The following is a 19,734-nucleotide window of genomic DNA, read 5'->3' on the forward strand; positions in this document are numbered from 1 at the left end:
ATAATAGACTTCTCATTTTTTACCCAGCCATTTACCTATTTATTGAGGCTTTCCTAACTCTTTGTAATTATAAACAATTCTGCAATTAAAGTTATACACAACTGGACACTTGCCATAAAACACAGTCAATACTATAATTGTGCAGGCACATTCTATAGGTAAGATTCCTCTAAAAGATGAAATATTTGAGAGAACATTTTCTACAACCCCAAAAACACAAAGAAAAAATTATATGGAGTGACACAAGAGAAATTCCCATTTTTTATTTAACTGTTCAAAATCTTTTTCCTAGTTACAAAATGCTGGTTGAATTGTCCCCTACTTTGTTGTAAATACTTGTGGCCACTGGACGGAGCTCCAAAACACTTCTCTCTTGCGTATTTAACACCCTGGAACTCAAAGCTGTGTTTTAAACCCTGACATCACTAATTATACACTCCCTCACAGTCTACCTTTGTCATCATCTTTCCTGAGAAAAAGCATGCATTCCTTGCTTACACACATTCCAACATTCCATCTCTCCTGCTTCTCTCTGATCAATCACACATCAGACCACAGTTTTTCATCATCTTGCCAAGTCAGCCCCTCTGGGCCCATTATGCTCTCACCTGTGTCCCTGAGCACTCCTACAGTGAAATCCATCCATTTCAGGTCATCCATCCATCTGAGGTCTACTTTCCTAGAGACCCTCCCAACTGCTGACCAGTTCTGCTAATTCACTGTTTGTCTAACTTTCAAATCACCCCCAGATATTATGCTAAAGTCTAGAATCTAGACTAACTCTTAAATCCTCATTTCTCTCTTTCCAGCTTCTTTCTCATTTCTGGTAGATTCTTTGTAGAACTGAAGCCTTCTTCTTCATCTTAAGGGTATAATACTCTATACCTCTCTTATCCTTCCTTATAAACTCAAAATAGAGAAAGATATTCTACACACTATTCCATGAACCAACCTCTCCTACTTGAACAAACCTCTCCTACTTGTCTTGATAAGTGAGTCCTTGATTTTATAAATACAGAACTTTTTGTTAACATCAAAATATTATGAGGATCCTACACAACAGTTCAGTTCAGTAGCTCAGTTGTGTCTGACTCTTTGCAATCCCATGGACTGCAGCACACCAGGCATCCCTGTCCTACACAACAGTGGGTTGAGTTTTCATTATCTAATGATCTAGCTCAACTTTCAGTCAATTTAGAGACAATGCTTAGGGTATGAATCAACCAGTTAACACCTGGTTTTAATTTCATAGCTTACATGTTGGAAATCAACTTTTCAACTCTACCAGGGACTTCAGTTTCACAATATTGTCTCTCTTGTTGGTATACATGCTCTCTTCCTGAACACAAACTTAAATTCTTCTACCTTCATATGTGTAACTTCTCTAATGATTTCTTTATAGCCAAATGCAATTAATCTCTCTCTGCAGTATTAAACATGAATGACCTTTTTCTACTCTTACAGACTTTCTACTAAGGCAATATACCACTTTAGAACGTTTGTGCCTCTAACTACTATTCTTTGGCCTCTTTTCCTGGTACTTCAATTTCTTCTTTCAAACCCACTGGTAGTGCTTCTTAATTTATTATTTCTGACTTCATACATTGTTTGGTAAAATGTGTCATCAGTGGTGTCTCTCACAATGCACTAGTTCTTTACCAGCTGGCAGCAGTCCTCACCAAGAGTCCTATCCTGTCATCTGGAACATTCCTGGCCTAACCAGTCTCTGAATTTCTATTCATTTCACTCAAAATCTTAAACATGGCAATGAACAAGGACTGTGTTATTATCACCCACACCTGTTGCACGTGTATTTACTGTTCCTTTCAATCAGACAGCAATTCCTTGAAGGCAATTCCCTTGTTCTAGTCGTCTCTCCTAAGGGCAGAGTGCCAAGTACAAAGAGATCACTTAAAATTTCTTTTCTTTTACCAATATTTTGTTATTGAAGTATAGTTGCTTTATAATGGTGTGTTAATTTCTGATGTACATCAAAGTGACTCAGTTATACATACATATCAAATACCTTCTAGTACTTTCTAGGCACCTAAAATGTACAGTCAAAAATTCTCAAACCACAGAAAGAGAACACTATATTGCAGGATGCTAAGTAGGCATACAGTAAAAGAAAGTCTCCATAATTAAAGGTTTAAGAAATACTGGGTTAAACAAAGTTAACAGTTTTATTTGTAGAACTTCCTAAAAACTTTAAACTTGCTAATTGAGAATCTCCAAAAGCAGAATTACCCAAACTTATCTGTTACAAAACTCCCACCTTATACTGCTCATTACCAGAACCTGTTAACTTTTCCTTTTCCAGGGAACACAACTGAGAAAATGCTCATTAAGCGATAATTCTTTTCTTTCACTTCTACTTCATACTCGGTATGTTTAAGAATATGGCAATATAACTAATTTTATGATTTATCATAGAAGCCAGTCTCAGCATCACTTAAATAGCCCCACAGCCATTACACAGTATAATTACAAAACAATTTTTAAGGATTCATTTCAGAATATTTTTTAATTGCGGCTCTCTAACTGCTTTTAAATACAATCTCATCTACGAAAATGTCGCTTATATATACCACTGAAGCAAAAACGTATAATCCCATACTTATGTAAAAAAAAAATGCAGCAAAATCTGTTAAGAGCTGTGTGAAGTTTAAGTGAATTGACTCTCTCACTGAAGCCAAAGGTAAAACAGATTATAAAGGACAAAGTGCATTCCGAAGAATCAAGAATAAGAGGAAGACAAAGGTTCTTAATGCTTATTGGCACATGAAACGTTCCAATAAATCCTGCAATTAAAAAACTGAAAAAAAAAAAAAAAGGCCAGTTCAGTATTGTTTAAATTTGCTTCTTAAGTTTATTTGACCATAAAATCTTTTTTCCCCTCAGTAACACTCACTAACATCCCAATACAATCTGATAAATAACAGTTTTACCAGTATTTCTGATTGGAAAAAGCTATCAAAAAAGAATTGCTACCCTCATTCTTCTGTTTCAATATTCTGCAATGTTGAAATCAAATAATCATTTAGAAAACCTTTAACAAGCAGCAGGTATTCACAAAGTAAACCTCTAAATTTTCCCATCTAATCTCATCTCCACTCAGTTCCTCTGCCTAGAAATTCTATTTCAATAATTAATAAGTGGGAAGAAAACAAAGACAAATCTTGTCTTAACAGTTAACTTTCAGAACCATACACCAAAGAGAAGATAAATTCTGGATATTCCTGGAATCATGTAAAACTCTGATCCAGGTTAAGAGCAGGACCTTCGAAATGCCTCAAATACTAGTTTTTTATTTCTTGCTCCGTCACCTGTTTCCTCAGTAGTAAAACACGGTGGAATGGGGATGCTGGCTGTGTGAAAATGTCTAACATTTAATCTCCACCCTAAAATCTGAACCTCCACTCTTATCTGAACGTTTTCTAAACCAGATCTTATGTTTTCTTTTATACTAATCTATTTTTTACTTCCTTTTTCCTGGAACAAGATAAGAAATGATCTGCAACCAGAAAGCCAGGTACTTGACTAGGTGAATGCTTCATCACTTAGAAACACTTAATTACCAAACCAAGCACCCTGGGGGCCCCCTTTAGTTTGGGGGCCAGCTCCAAACTAAATTATGTCTTTCGGAAAACCATTCTGCTACCCTGAGACACAGCAAAAGTATAACTGATTCTAAAGTCCACTCTTCCAAATAATTTCAGCAAGCTATTTATAGTTGTTTGTTTTTTGTGCAGTTTTTTTAGTCTACTCTAAATTTAAATCTGATCTTCATTTTAGAAGCTGAAATTAGCATTAAGTTAAATACAAGAAAAAGAGACACTAATCAGCACCAGCTACCTCCTGCTCAGTTCTTCTTGAAAAGGGCTACAAAGAATAACTTTCCCAGGTAGCTTCAATTCTATTGCAATCATAATTCCCTTAAAAGGTGTTTATCTTCCAGGGGTAAGGTCGTTGTAAATTTCAATAAGGAAGGTAAGAATTCAATTCTTTTTGTTTACAATAGCCAAGTTAGTACCAATTTTAGAGCATATTAGTCATTTCAGATACAATTCTGACAATTCCTTTCGAACTCACTGTGCGTGCGTCCTAAGTCACTTCAGTCGTGTCCGACTCTGAGACCCTACAAACTGTAGCCCGCCAGGCTCCTCTGTCCTTTGTATTCCCCAGGCAAGAATACTAGAGTGGGTTGCCATACCCTCCTCCTGGGGAATCTTCCCGACCCAGGGTACGATCCTGCGTCTCCTTACATCTCCTGCATTGGCCGGTCGTTTCTTTACCACTAGCGCCACCTGGGAAGCCCCTTTTAATTCACAACACTTTCAGGTTACTATTAAAATGACTAAGTCTCAAATCATGTAATAGAAGAGCCTAACTTCAGGTTTTAGCTGTTCTAGGTAACACATTCATTAAATGTAGGCCAATATTTCTCATAAGTAAGTGTTTCAAATGGAAGCACACTCAAGGGATAAATGAAGTACGATCTCTCTCCACGGCCACTTCCGGGCCCATTCGCAAAGGTATTGATCAGCATTGGGTTCTGCTGAGTCGGGGGCAGGGGGCGGGGCGGGGGGGTAGGCAGGAAGTAAGATCATGCATAATGTCATTATCGTAGTTCTAGTTATAGTTCTATTTTCTGCTGGGCGTGCCCGAAAGAAAGAAACTAAAATTAAGTATTTTTTAAAGGATAAATCCTAGAAACATGCGAGATAAATTCAAGAGACCTCACCTGATGTTCCACAGGTTGCCTCACTCACCTGGACTCTTTTGAATTCACTCCCCTCCACACCTCAGTTCCCTCAGCCCTCGCCCCTTTTCCAATACAAGACACTGCTTTTCCCTCCTATTTCTCTTCTTTTCGCAAAGCCCCCATTCGGCCCCCCAGATCCCCTCTAAGGCCCGCCCTCCTCTCAGGTGCCCTCCCAGGTCCACCCCTCCACACTCCAGCTCCCCTTCCCCCAGCAGCCTCAGCCACCGCGGGACGCCCCCGGCCCAACACCCAGATTTCGCACCCTCCACACTCCCGCTCCCCGCTCCCGCCGGCGCCACCGGCCTCAACGGCGCCCGCACGGCACCCCAGCACCGCCCCGCAACACGCCCCCCGCCCGCGGCCCCCTTACCACACATGCTGCAGGAGGCACGGTTGGCAAGGCGAATGGCGAGCGGCTGGCGAGTCCGGGAGCGTACACGAGCCTGTAGGGCAACCCGCGAGCTTGGGGACCAAGGGGGCGCCGACACGACTCCCTCAGGGGATGCGACGGCGGAGGCAACGACAGCGGTCTCGGCCTCCCGGGCTTGCCAGCAACTGCCGCGGGGCCCCGCCCCCCGGCGCGCAGCGCGCCGCCGCCGCCGCCGCCCGCAGGTCCCATTGGGCCGCGCCCGCGCCGCTCACGCGCAGGTCCCGCCTCCTCGCACCGCCCCGCCCCGCCCCGCCCCCGAGCCCACGCAGGCCCTGGCCTGCTGGCGGCGGAGACGTGGCACCGGTTCGTGGCCGTATCCGCTTGAGGTTCCTGGAGACGCCCGCCCCGAGGGCGAGGAGCGCTAGGCACTGCCCTGCGGGGAATAAGGAACACGGCGGCTGGCAGGGAACGACGAAAGGATCAGTAAAGAGGATGGACTTGTTAGCAAAGCAAATAGCGTGCGTTGTTCGCCTCGTGTAGCCCAAGGCCCCAAGACCCAGCACCCCATCGAGCGGAGGAGGAGGAGGAAGAGAACAGGCGGCCTTATCCTGGGGGACCAACAAGTCAGGAAGGGAAAAGGACAGAAGACTGATGAGAAATTGCACAGGATTGAGTGAGGGGAGGGGAGAAAGGCAGTATTCAGGTTCGGCCAGTCTTTCTGGTGACAGGAGATTCAGGTCCCAGCTTAAGCTCTAAGTCATACGCGTGGCCTCTAAAACCTCTGCTCCCCATACCCACCGCATAACCCCCTTTTTTTGCAGAGGCGGAGGGGCTGACTGTAAGGTTCAACTATCCAATAATACTATGTGCTCGGGCTTAAGAAACTCTGCTGGCCCAGACTTCGAATGGCCAACAGGAGAGGAGTGTAGGAATTGCCTAGATTTGACAGCCTTAGCTTGGGCTCATGAATGATTAATTCTATGAATTAATGCACCATTCCTGCCAAGAGAGACTTAATCAGAGAGAGACGATGTTTCTGAAAATTTACTACCTGAGCATTTGCTTTAAGAAGATTTAAATGCTATCTTTGATCAAACGTAGAGTGCTATCATAACTCAATTAATGGCCAAGATTAGAATCAAGTAAAATTTGTGTTATACACAGAATACCACATGATATTCTGACTCCACGTCTCTCGCACTACTGATGTCTTCCTACTCTACCTTTCAGTCCTCTACACTCTGAACAGGTAGTTTCTCAACTGGGCAGTTTCTCAACATCCTCAATCTTTTGCATGTATTAGTTAACCTTCAGGGAATCCCCAGCCCATCTCTGCCTAAGTACTGCTTCTTGGGGAAAACCCTTTTTGTCTTCCCCAGAGAGACTTAAGCCTATTCATTAACCTCTCATTCTTTGAGCTGCCGGATTTAAAGCAATATGCATCTATATTTTATGATTTTTTGTATATTTCCCTGCAAAGCTAAGTTTCTTGAGAGTAGAACAAGTCTTTGCATGCCCAGCACCTAGTATACCCTAGCACAAAGTAAGAGATCAAAAATGTTTCTGAATGAGTGGGAAAAGTCCTGTGTTCTTAGCAGAATTGACTTTCTATGGTTGGTTATCTAATCAAATGCAAAGGGCTTTCCAGTTTTTCTTAGAGGAAAAAAGATGTCCTTTTAGCATGTATCTGTAAAAGATGAAAACACTAATTCAAAAAGATACGGTGCACTCCAATGTTCAGCACTATTTACAGTAGCCAAAGTATGGAAGCAATCTAAATGTCTATCAACAGATGAATGGATAAAGAAGGTGCATTATATTCCATTACAAACTCTCTCTCTCTCTCTCTCTCTCTATATATATATATGATGGAATTTTATTCAGCCATAAAAAGAATGAAATAATGCCATTTGCAGCAACATGGATGGTCCTAGAGATTATCAAACTAAGTGAAGTAAATCAGACAAGCATAAATATCACAGGATATCAGTTATAAGTGGAATCTAAAAAATTATACAAATGAACTTATTTACAAAACTAAAGTAGACTCACAGACATAGAAAACAAACTTATGGTTACCAAAAAGGAAAGGGGGGAGGGATAAATTAGAATTTGGGGGTTAACATACATACACTGCTATATATAAAATATATAATATATATAAAATAGATAACCAACAAGGACATATTGTATGGCACAGGAAACTATTAATACATTCAACATATATATATATATATATATATATATATATATATATATATATATATAACTGAATCACTTTGCTGTACACCTGAAACTAACCCAACATTGTAAATCAACTATACTTCAATAAAAAGTTGTTTGTTTTCAAAAAAGGAAAAAGATGCCCTTTTATCACTGTTCTCAAAGGAAGACAGGAAAATGTCACATTTAACTAATTAAAGTACTTCTTACCTGAAAGCCATTTAATATTTCAGGCCCTGAAATAGGTTCCTTAATTACCCATAGCAAAGTTAAAGAACAGTGAGCTGTTTGCTGTTTGTTAATAGACTACGCATTTTTTAACTCAAGAGGCAAAAAAGTCTATGCATGTACATATTAGCCTCAGAACCGTGATCTAAGAGATTCTGGCAAAATCTTAGTGATATTTACTTAGTGATATTCACTCAAGGAGTGAAGGTACGATTCCAAAGTTTGAACATTACTTTTGTGCATCACCAGAAAACCCGTTGATGCCACAAAGAAAATGTTACCCAGTGTCACCAAAGTTCTCATGCTCAAACTAATTATATATCAGACCCTGGCTTTCCTCTTTTGCTTGCTCATCTATCGTGACTACCAATTTGTCTTGTCCGTTCTACAGCTATTTTGGAAGATGCTTATGCACCAGTTGCCAGGAAGAAACTTTGAAGGTCAATATTTTCCCAGCCCAACCTTGAACAAGCTCACCCACCCACTGCAACAAAGAGCCTTTGTAACCATCAGTCAAAAGACACTGATACAGAAGAACTTTGTCTGACCCCCATCTCTACAGAGCTTTGCCATAGCTGGACCTTTGGGGATAAGGGCTGGAGAAGAAAATAAATGGTCTATGAAAGAAACAGGACATCTGGGTCTAATTCAAACATCTGAGGAAATGGAAAAGATTTTCTTTCCTGAACGAAAGTTCTGAACTAACTGAACTCAAAAAAAAAAAAAAGTAAGGATGGTTCAGTTCAGTTCAGTCGCTCAGTCGTGTCCGACTCTTTGCGACCCCATGAATCGCAGCACGCCAGGCCTCCCTGTCCATCACCAACTCCTGGAGTTCACTCAGACTCACGTCCAGTGAGTCAGTGATGCCATCCAGCCATCTCATCCTCTGTCATCCCCTTCTCCTCCTGCCCCCAATCCCTCCCAGCATCAGAGTCTTTTCCAATGAGTCAACTCTTCACATGAGGTGGCCAAAGTACTGGAGTTTCAGCTTTAGCATCATTCCTTCCAAAGAAATCCCAGGGCTGATCTCCTTCAGAATGGACTGGTTGGATCTCCTTGCAGTCCAAGGGACTCTCAAGAGTCTTCTCCAACACCACAGTTCAAAAGCATCAATTCTTCGGCGCTCAGCCTTCTTCACAGTCCAACTCTCACATCCATACATGACCACTGGAAAAACCATAGCCTTGACTAGATGAACCTTTGTTGGCAAAGTAATGTCTCTGCTTTTCAATGCTATCTAGGTTGGTCATAACTTTCCTTCCAAGGAGTAAGCATCTTTTAATTTCATGGCTGCAGTCACCATCTGCAGTGATTTTGGAGCCCAAAAAATAAAGTCTGACACTGTTTCCACTGTTTCCCCAGCTATTTCCCATGAAGTGATGGGACCGGATGCCATGATCTTCGATTTCTGAATGTTGAGTTTTAAGCCAACTTTTTCACTCTCCACTTTCACTTTCATCAAGAGGCTTTTTAGTTCCTCTTCACTTTCTGCTATAAGGGTGGTGTCGTCTGCATATCTGAGGTTATTGATATTTCTCCCAGCAATCTTGATTCCAGCTTGTGCTTCTTCCAGCCCAGAGTTTCTCATGATGTACTCTGCATATAAGTTAAATAAGTGATCCTGTTGAATATGATGGTTCTCAGCCTTCTCCTTGCCATGCTAACTGATGGGCTGAAGGCCATTAGAGATTTCATTGTCTTTACCAATGAATCAAAGAACCATAATTGAAATGGCTTTATAAGATTTTTAAATGCTCCCATGTTTGTGATTTTTGTTATCCCTCATCTGGATTATAACAATAAGTAGCAATAAATTACTAAAACTAAAAAGGCCTGGGTACAAAATTCTAGTTATAAGATAAATAAGTCCTGGGGATGTAGTGTACAGGATGGTGACTATAATTAATGAGACCATATTATATATTTGAAAGTTGCTAAGATATTAAAAGTTCTCATCTCCAGGGTCAAAAATTATAACTGTATGGTGATGGATGTCACCTAGACTTATTGTGCTGATCATTTGTAATAAGTACAAATCAATAATTTTATACACCTGAAACGAATATATGTCAATTATATCCCAATATTTTTAATTAACTTTTATTGTTGGCTGCACTGGGTCTTTGTTGCTGCACACAAGCTTTCTCTAGTTGCAGTAAGCAGGGGCTACTCTTCACTGTGGTGCATGGACTTCTCATTGCGGTGGCTTCTATTGTTGCAAAACACAGGCCCGAGAGCACAGGCTCAGTAACTGTGGCCCATGGGCTTATTGCTCCTTGGCATGTGGGATCTTCCTGGAACAGGAATGGAACACGTGTCCCCTGCATTGGCATGCAGATTGTTAACCACTGGACCACCAAAGAAGCCCCTATCTCAATATTTTAAAAGGTCTGTGCATTAAAAGAATACAGGAAGCAAGGACATGTGTAGCCCACTTTTTCTGGAGTTCTGTGAAGTGTACTTCAGTGAACAGAGAAGGTGGTAGCAAGTATCAAAGGAAAAAGAAGTAGGCTGAGCCACAAAGGCCTATGAGAAGAAAGCAACAAACAGAAGAACAGAAGGCACCAGTCGTGGCCTCAGAAAGACCCCTCTAGTGAACCCCTTTGGTTCCACCACTGACCCAGTTCATCCTATACACCTTCACACCAGAGTGATCTTTCAAAAATATAGATCAGATCCTGTTTCTCTCTGCTTCCAATTCAGTGGGTATCCTTCACCTGCAGGGTTAAGTCCAGATTCCTATGCACACACCATTTGTTATTCAGATCTCACTCTTGTCAGTTTTATTAGCATCATCTCCCACCGTTCTATTCAAGCATCTTATGGTCTAGCTATATTTAATCTATTGGTAGTTCCCTAAAGAAAAATCCTGAACTTTTGCATCTTTGCATTTCCCCTTTTTAAAAAAGAAGCATTAAAAAGGGAACCAAATATTAAGTAGTTAGGACTTAACTATAGAGAACTAGACAATTACTCACAAAATAAGATTACAAGGGAATCAGCAAGTTCCCTGTGCAAAATTACCTTCACTTCTTCCCTATCACATTTCCTGAACTCTACCTGTACATATATATTTAATGTGGAACACTACTCACTACTCCCTCCCCAAGGAGATCTACATTAAGTCATTATCCATTATACTTTAGAGTGAAAATATGGGATTATTTTCATTTGGATATCAGGTGTGAAAAAAACCCCTGAGGAAATACAAGTTATGATGGGGATAAAGTGAAGATAATTCTAAAATTAGAAGGAAGGCTGCTGCCGCTGCTAAGTCACTTCAGTCGTGTCCGACTCTATGCGACTCCATAGACAGCAGCCCACCAGGCTCCCCCATCCCTGGGATTCTCCAGACAAGAACACCCAGACAAATTACCACACTGGGCGAGAAAGGGACAACATAAGGGCGTGTGGAATTAGGTGTGGTAATGCCGGAGAGAGGAGGCTGAGATATGGAAGAAGGAATCAGAAAGAAGTTGGAGATGAAGGCAAACTTTACCCACCGTGATGGTTGATTTTATGTGTCAATTTGGTTGCACTAGTGCCCTGATATTTGGTAAAATATTATATTCCAGATGTTTATATTCAATGGACTTTGAGTAAAGCACATTGCCTTCCATTACGTAGATGGGCCTCATCCAGTTAGTTAAAAGTTTGAACAGAACAAACACTGACACACCCGCCTCTAAGAGCTAGAAAGAATTCCCCAGCGGAACTGGAGTTGGATTGCAACATCAGCTCTTCCCTGTCTCCAGCCCGGAACCCATCCTGCATGCTTTGGACTCGCTAGCCTCCATGACTGCATGAGCCACTTCCTTAAAATGAATTTCACTCTCTCCCTTCTTCCCTCTCTTACTTTCTCTCCTCCTATCGCTCCTATTAGTTCTGTTTCTCTCTTTTCCCCTCCCTCTCTCCTTCTCTCTCACTCTCTCTCTCCCTGTCTGTCCTAACAGTTATGTTTTTCTAGAGAACCTTAATACATCCGAGGTTGATCTTACTGATTTCCTCAGTGTGAATATATGTATTTATTTTAAATTTCTAGAGGAAACTCAAACTAGTTGAAGAAGGGGATTTATTGGCTAATGTAATTGGAAGGACAGAGATACAGAGTTTCAAGTACATCTATATCCAGGGACACAAACTGTCAGAACTCTGTCTCTCTCTGTGACCTCATGGACAAGGAAAAGACCCCCACCCCACCCCCCACAGTTCTGAAATCACCTATTTCCAGCTTGCAGTCCAAGGGGAAAGAGGTTACTTCTCCATCCTCATTTTTTATATTCTAGGCAAGGATTCTGATGGGTCTAGTGTGAGTCACATGCCCCACTTCCATTGCAAAGAAGGCAGGACATGGTGATTGGACAGAGCCACATGGAGTCAGGAAAATGTAGGTCTTCAAAGGAAAGGATGAAAAGAATGAGGGGACACCAAAGACACACAATCAAAAGATGTCCACTCCTCAGGTTTGAGGACAAACTTGAGGTACTGACTCCAACTAGAATGAACAATGAACACACTTCCCAATACTCCCCTCTAGGGTGGCTCCAAATTTCCACAGTAGGCAGAACCTGGGGCAAGTTTTCTTCCTCTGCTAGAAAGAAACTCATTCTACTGCCAAGAAATTGTCAACAAATTGGACACCATGAGATTAACCGGGCCTGTCTATTTCTGTCCTCTAGGATGTGACCTGGAGAAGGAAATGGCAACCCACTCCAGTGTTCTTGCCTGGAGAATCCCAGGGACGGCAGAGCCTGGTGGGCTGCCGTCTCTGGGGTCGCACAGAGTCGGACACAATTGAAGTGACTTAGCAGCAGCAGCAGGATGTGACCAGAGCCAAAATAAAAGTGGACCATTCTAGGGAGCTGCCTAGAGCTGAAAGACAGCTAGAAATGTACAGTGACGAAAAATACTGTTTTCTGGAGTTTCTTCCAAAAGTGGATTCTGCAGACTGTAAGCACCCTGTGGAATTGTCATTGATAATCCTGATGTGGAGAAGCAGAGCATAAGGCTGGGAGTGTAAATTTACCCTCACAAAGGGATGTAAATTCCCAATGGACTGAAGAGCAGCTAGCTTCATATTCCTGCATTTAAAACTGTCCACCATACGCACTGCTTTGGCCCGTAATGGTCTGGAGCAAATAACAGATGGGAAAGACATTTGTCCACTAGAAAGCAGCAGCTATGGAGACAAGAGATGCTTTTTCCCTTCCCTGAGATAGGAATACTCAGGAAAGGTACATGGGTTCAATTCCCTTAAGGCAAAATAGTACAGTATTGTGCAAAGGCTTTGCAACCAGAATGCCCAGGGTTCATGTTCCTGTCTTTTCCCCTTAAGTTCTATGGCAATGGAATACGTACTTCTCTTCTCTGTGCCTCATGGAAACAACAATAGTTACTGATCTCATAAGATTAAATGACTTCATAAATATAAGGTGCTTACAACAGTGTCACACAGTGAATGTACAATGAAAGTTTACTACTTTTATATACTTTGCTCATTATTCTGTTTAGGGTTTGTTGGGGCTCAAGGCAGGCACCCCAAAATATGCCTCAAAGACATATTATTTTGAATTCAAGTTACTTAAGAAATAGCCATTACAAGAGGGACTCACTGACCCTCTCGTCTCCCTGAAAGCAGGAAATAAATCTTCCATGTGACAGGTACCCTTCCTGTACTGGGAGGTAGGAAGACATCCTTATCAGTAGAGATAGGGAATTCAGACCAGGAGGTTATCTAAACAAACCTCGTCACTTCCTTTCTACCTTACTACCCACCCAAGTCCAAACTTCTTCCTTACTAATTGAGCCTGTGTGCTCAGTCACGTCTGGCTCAATGCAACCCTGCCAGGCTCCTTTGTCTGTGGGATTTTACAGGCAAGGATACTGGGGTGAGTTGCCATTTCCTCCTCCAGGGAATCTTCCCAACTCAAGGACTGAATCCAGTTTCCTGCCTCTCCTGCATTGGCAGGCAAATTCTTTACACTGAGCCACCTGGGAAGTCCTACTAATTAAGCACCCAAACTTACATTTCTTTGTTCTGTCAATTCCTCTCAACTTTGTCTGGAAATATAAAAGCCAACTGCTTTGGCCACTTCTTAGGTCGAATTGCTATGAGACATCTATAAGAATTAAATTTTTTTCTTTTTCTCCAGCTAATCTATCTTGTATCAATTTAATTATGTGTCCACTCATAAGAACTCAAGAGAGGTGGAGGGGGAAATTACTCCTTCCATGATAGGCTACACCCTAATTTTGTTTAGTAAAAAATCCTCCAGGTGCTCTCTTTACTTTTGGCCAATAATCTCTGTCTCAAATACATATTAAAATATCCCATAAAGTGCCTTCAAGAATATTTCATGTAACAAAAATTTTATACATTTTGAGGGGTTAATTTTTTTGTTTTAGTGAAAAACAACTAACTAATGATTACTTTCTTTGTGGCTGTCCGGGAGGAGGAAATTAAATATAACTTAAATATTCAAAATGAAAAACTATCACCTGATTAATCTAAACCTAAATTAATATTTGATTGAAAAAATATTTGAAAAAGTGGCTCAGTTAAAAATGTAAATTTGTTGTCATTTTAGGATCAACATTAGGCACTGCTGCTGCTGCTGCTAAGTCGCTTCAGTCGTGTCTGACTCCGTGAGACCCCATAGACGGCAGCCCACCAGGCTCTGCCATCCCTGGGATTCTCCAGGCAAGAACACTGGAGTGGGTTGCCATTGCCTTCTCCATTGTGTGAAAGTGAAAAGTGAAAGTGAAGTCGTTCAGTCGCGTCCGACTTGTAGCAACCCCATGGACTGCAGCCTACCAGGCTCCTCCATCCATGGGATTTTCTAGGCAAGAGTACTGGAGTGGCTTGCCATTGCCTTCTCCAAACATTAGGCACTGTCTACCACAAATAATTAAGCAGTAAAATTACTTACAAAGTTCTCCATGATTTACCAGGTTCTTTGTTAGAAGGCAACCAGCTTCAAATGAGAGAGTAATTGATAACAGCAGCTTTAACAAGAAAACCTTTTATCTCACATGATACTCTGAAAATGGGTGGTTCCTGGACTAGCTCAAAGGTCAATAGAGTCCTCAAATATCCAGATCTCCTTTTTTTTTCCGCTTCTTCTTTGCCATTGTTAGCAAACTGGCTTTTCATGATCACAAGCTGACTGTCAGAGCCTTGGACATCAAGTCTTCATATTACAGTGTACCTAGCAGGGAGGAATGGAATGGAGAAGCAAAGAGCCTTCTTTACATATAAACTTCCTTCTCTCTCAATCAAGGAAGACAATCTTTCCAGAACTTTCTAATAGACTTTCTCTTTCAGTTCACAGGCAGAGCTGGGTCATGTATCCATACTTAAGAGGCTTCTCTGGTGGCTCAGCTGGTAAAGAATCCACCTGCAATGAGAGAGACCTGAGTTCTATCCCTGGGTTGGGAAGACCCCCTGGAGAAGGGACTGGCTACCCACTCCAGTATTCTGGCCTGGAGAATTCCATAAATTGCATAGTCCATGGGGTCACAAAGAGTCGGACATGACTGTGTCCATACTTAGACTAATGACTGGCAAAGAAAAAAGGAGTTAAGATGTACTGAGTTAGACTAGTCATAATTTATCCCCTGGGACTGAGCTGAGACCTATCTTCCCTGGGCACAGGGCAAGCAAATGGTAACTGAGAAGACCTCTCAGTCAGAAGAAAGCCTCAGCGTAAACTCTCTGGCTGAAAGAAGGGTAGGCAGCCAAGAACTTCTACAGTGCTGTCTGCACAAAGCACTGCCTGCCTCTGCCCCATTCCAGCTAAGGCCTATCCTTCCACTTCACACTCAAGTCCTACTTAGCTTCCTGCAGTTCCCAAATACATCTCACAGCTTCCAGATTCTGATTACAACATTTTGTGTGCTGAGAACGTTCTCCACCTTTCCTCCTTGTCCCTCATGGCTGCTCTGTTTTGTAGAGAATCTTTCCAATAACTTGGCCTCTCAGTTCTGTGAGTTCCTATATTCCAGTAACTGAATCTCCCACCCCCACTCAGCCACTTATTTTGTGGCCAGACCCAAGACTGATTAACTGCATCTCCTCCACAATTTCAATTTCCTGTAGCTTCAGCTAAAGGGCAGGTTACTGTGCCTAGCTTACAAAGTAATTCCCAAAGTCTAACCTAAATTCATCTATAATGGCTGCTGCTGCTGCTAAGTCACTTCAGTCGTGTCCGACTCTGTGTGACTCCAGAGACGGCAGCCCACCAGGCTCCCACGTCCCTGGGATTCTCCAGGCAAGAACACTGGAGTGGCTTGCCATTTCCTTCTCCAAATGCATGAAAGTGAAAAGTGAAAGTGAAGTCACTCAGGTTGTCTACTTGAAAGTTACACAGTCGTGTCCGACTCCTAGTGACCACATGGACTGCAGTCTACCAGGCTTCTCCATCCATGGGATTTTCCAGCAAGAGTACTGGAGTGGGGTGTCATTGCCTTCTCCGCTATAATGGCTCAGGAAACAAATTCTCCAACCGCAATGCCCGGTTCTATGAACCAAAAGAACAAAAATAAAAACTTCTCTTTCCACCACTCACAAATGCTGGAGTTCTTTTTGTTTCCATCCCTATGTTAATCTCCACACTTTTGGGGAAGAAAGTTCCAAAGATCCAACGTACTTATGTTTCCTTTCCTGATACTGTCTATGAACTGCTGTCTCTGAATTCCTATAGAAAAATAAGAAGGTGAAAGTGAAAGTCACTCAGTCCTGTCTGCCTCTGTGACCCCATGGACTATAGCCTGCCAGGCTCCTCTGTCCATGGAATTCTCCAGGCAAGAATAACTGGAGTGGGTAGCTGTTCCCTTCTCCAGGGCATCTTCCCAACTGAGGAATAAACCCAGGTCTCCCTCATTGCAGGCAGATTCTTTACCATCAGAGCCACCAGGGAAACCCCATCAAAAATAAGAGAGACGTGTAATTTGCTATTTGGGTCATCTGAGAAAAGTTACCCCTATGGGGTAGAAAGTTGTTCTTGTTCAGTTGCTAACTTGTGTCTGAATCATCGCAACCCCATGGACTGCAGCAAGCCAGGCTTCCCTGTCCTTCACTATCTCCTGGAGTTTGCTCAAATTCATGTCCATTGAGTTGGTGATGCTGTCTAACCATCTCATCCTCTGCTGCCCCCTTCTCCTTTTGCCTTCAATCTTTCCCAGCATCAGGATCTTTTCCAATGAGTTGGCTCTTTGCATTATGTTAATAGAAAGATAACTGTCGAATTTTCTGGCATGGCACACTAAGGCAGTTTTTCTCAATTCAGCCTGCTGTCTTGTAATCAATAGAAATTTTGTCCACATTCTAGGACTTAGTTCTTTATCAGTTTTCAGCATTGTGATCCTTTTTTTTTTTTTTTGGTCTTTCAGTGGGAAGTTACATGATACTACGTTGGGAGCTACTAGCGAGATACCATTTTTAAAAAATATTTTATTTATTTGGCTGTATCGGGTCTTGGTTGCAGGACTTGGGATCTTTCACTGTGGCATGCAGGCTCAAGTGCTCTGTGGCACGTGGGGTCTTAGTTCCCTGATCAGGTATCCAACTGCATCCCCTACGTTGCAAGGTGGATTCTTAATCACTGGACCACCAGGGAAGTCACCAGATACCATTTTAAAACTAAAATTGTTTAGTGTTTAACAAGGTAAAAGTTCAGTAAAAATAGTCTAAAACATCTCATAAAAAGTGAAGCCATTTTAGAATATCTTAAGATTCTCCCTATTTACTTCTGTATTTAAAGAGTAAATAACTCAGATTGGGGGTAGGGAATGTATTTTAAACTGCTTCACACATTATGCAAAGAAGGAACCATGAGAAATGAAGAACAAAAATAAAAATATCCCTGGACAAAATCCACGTGTACAGAAGATGATTCAGGATGTTATAAATAACTCATATGAGGTAAAGCAAACATGCAATATTTATATATCATTCTCTGAAGAAAGGACATATTTTATTAATCCTCAAGTTGCTTAGCAGATTAATAATAAAAGCTTAGTACATATTATCAACAAGTCCAACTGCAGGGCCCACAGAAAACTCAAATGAGTTTAAGGTGAGTTTGCTTCTTTTTCATCTGATTCATCGTCCATAACCTAAAACAAACAACAAACAAACAAACAAAAATACAGAATTAAGGAGTAGAAATTGCTATTTTCATGATTTTAATATTACTTGCTTACCTAAAATACTCTGCAACAGTACATACCAATCCAGTAAGAATAAATCTATCAACAGCCCCAAAGCACAAGGTTTACATAAAAATCTGATATTCTAGCAACATAAAAGCAAACTGAATATTCGGTTCAGTTCAGTTCAGTTGCTCAGTCGTGTTGACTCTTTCCAACCCCATGAACCGCAGTACACCAGGCCTCCTTGTCCATCACCAACTGTTGGAATCTACCCAAACGCATGTTCATTGAGTCGGTGATGCCATCCACCCATCTCATCCTCTGTCGTCCCCTTCTCCTCCCGCCCTCAAGTTTTCCCACCATCAGGGTCTTTTTAAATGAGTCAGCTCTTCGCATCAGGTGGCCAAAGTACCGGAGTTTCAGCTTCAACATCAGTCCTTCCAATGAATACCCAGGACTGATCTCCTTTAGGATGGACTGGTTGGATCTCCTTGCAGTCCAAGGGACTCTCAAGAGTCTTCTCCAACACCACAGTTCAAAAGCATCAATTCTTTGACACTCAGCTTTCTTTATGGTCCAACTCTCACATCCATACATGACCACTGGAAAACCAATGCCTTGACTAGATGGACCTTTGCAGACAAACTAATGCCTCTGCTTTTTAATATGCTATCTAGGCGGGTCATAACTTTTCTTCCAAGGAATAAGCGTCTTTTAATTTTATGGCTGAAATCACCATCTGCAGGGATTTTGCAGCCCCCCAAAATAAAGTCAGCCACTGTTTCCACTGTTTCTCCATCTACTTGCCATGAAGTGATGGGACTGGATGCCATGATCTTAGTTTTCTGAATGTTGAGCTTTAAGTCAACTTTTTCACTCTCCTCTTTCACTTTCATCAAGAGGCTCTTTGCTTCTTCTTTACTTTCTGCCATAAGGGTGGTTTCACCTGCATATCTGAGGTTATTGATATTTCTCCCGGCAATCTTGATTCCAGCTTGCGCTTCTTCCAGCCCAGCGTTTCTCATGATGTACTCTGCATAGAAGTTAAATAAGCAGGGTGACAATATATAGCCTTGACGTACTCCTTTTCCTATTTGGAACCAGTCTGTTGTTCCATGTCCAGTTCTAACTGTTGCTTCCTGACCTGCACACAGATTTCTCAAGAGGCAGGTCAGGTAGTCTGGTATTCCCATCTCCTTCAGAATTTTCCACAGTTTATTGTGATCCACACAGTCAAAGGTGTTGGCATAGTCAATAAAGCAGAAATTGATGTTTTTCTGGAACTCTCTTGCTTTTTTGATGATCCAGCGGATGTTCGCAATTTGATCTCTGGTTCCTCTGCCTTTTCTAAAACCAGCTTGAACATCTCGAAGTTCATGGTTCACATACTGCTGAAGCCTGGCTTGGAGAATTATGAGCATTACTTTACTAGCGTGTGAGATGAGTGCAGTTGTGTGGTAGTTTGAGCATTCTTTGGCATTGCCTTTCTTTGGGATTGGAATGAAAACTGACCTTTTCCAGTCCTGTGGCCACTGCCGAGTTTTCCAAATTTGCTGGCAGATTGAGTGCAACACTTTCACAGCACCATCTTTTAGGATTTGCAATAGCTCAACTGGAATTCCATCACCTCCACTAGCTTTGTTTGTAGTGATGCTTCCTAAGGCCCACTTGACTTCACATTCCAGGATGTCTGGCTCTAGGTGAGTGTGAGTGATCACACCATCGTGATTATCTGGGTCGGGAAGATCTTTTTTGTATAGGTCTTCTGTGTATTCTTGCCACCTATTCTTAATATCTTCTGCTTCTGTTAGGTCCATACCATTTCTGTCCTTTACTGAACCCATCTTTGCATGAAATGTTCCCTTGGTATCTCTAACTTTCTTGAAGAGATCTTTAGTCTTTCCCATTCTGTTTTTTTCCTCTATTTCTTTGCATTGATCACTGAGGAAGGCTTTCTTATCTCTTCTTGCTATTCTTTGGAACTCTGCATTCAAAT

General features: G+C 41.8%; 2 protein-coding genes across 6 annotated transcripts in view; both read right to left on the reverse strand.

Moving 5' to 3' along the window:
• Positions 1-16,716, reverse strand: part of GFPT1 (glutamine--fructose-6-phosphate transaminase 1) — a 75,912-nt gene extending 59,196 nt beyond the window's left edge. Inside the window, exon 1 of one of the 3 annotated variants that reach the window (XM_061432862.1) lies at positions 14,516-16,716. Coding sequence is in view for 2 of the 3 variants with exons in the window: in XM_061432863.1 (XP_061288847.1) it covers positions 5,136-5,142 (7 nt within the window). In the remaining variant the exon portion in view is untranslated. Of the gene's footprint in view, positions 1-5,135; positions 5,378-14,515 lie in introns of those variants that run through there. The other 2 variants (XM_061432863.1, XM_061432864.1) reach the window with 2 other exon arrangements.
• Positions 16,717-17,538: 822 nt separating this feature from the next.
• Positions 17,539-19,734, reverse strand: part of NFU1 (NFU1 iron-sulfur cluster scaffold) — a 28,988-nt gene continuing 26,792 nt past the window's right edge. For all 3 annotated transcript variants that reach the window (XM_061432867.1, XM_061432865.1, XM_061432866.1), the window contains one exon: positions 17,539-17,702. In XM_061432867.1, coding sequence (XP_061288851.1) covers positions 17,658-17,702 — 45 coding nt within the window. In that variant the 3' untranslated portion in view covers positions 17,539-17,657. The remainder of the gene's footprint in view (positions 17,703-19,734) is intronic.

Source organism: Bos javanicus, chromosome 11 (assembly GCF_032452875.1).
Source record: "Bos javanicus breed banteng chromosome 11, ARS-OSU_banteng_1.0, whole genome shotgun sequence".
NCBI classification, from domain to species: Eukaryota; Metazoa; Chordata; class Mammalia; order Artiodactyla; family Bovidae; genus Bos; species Bos javanicus.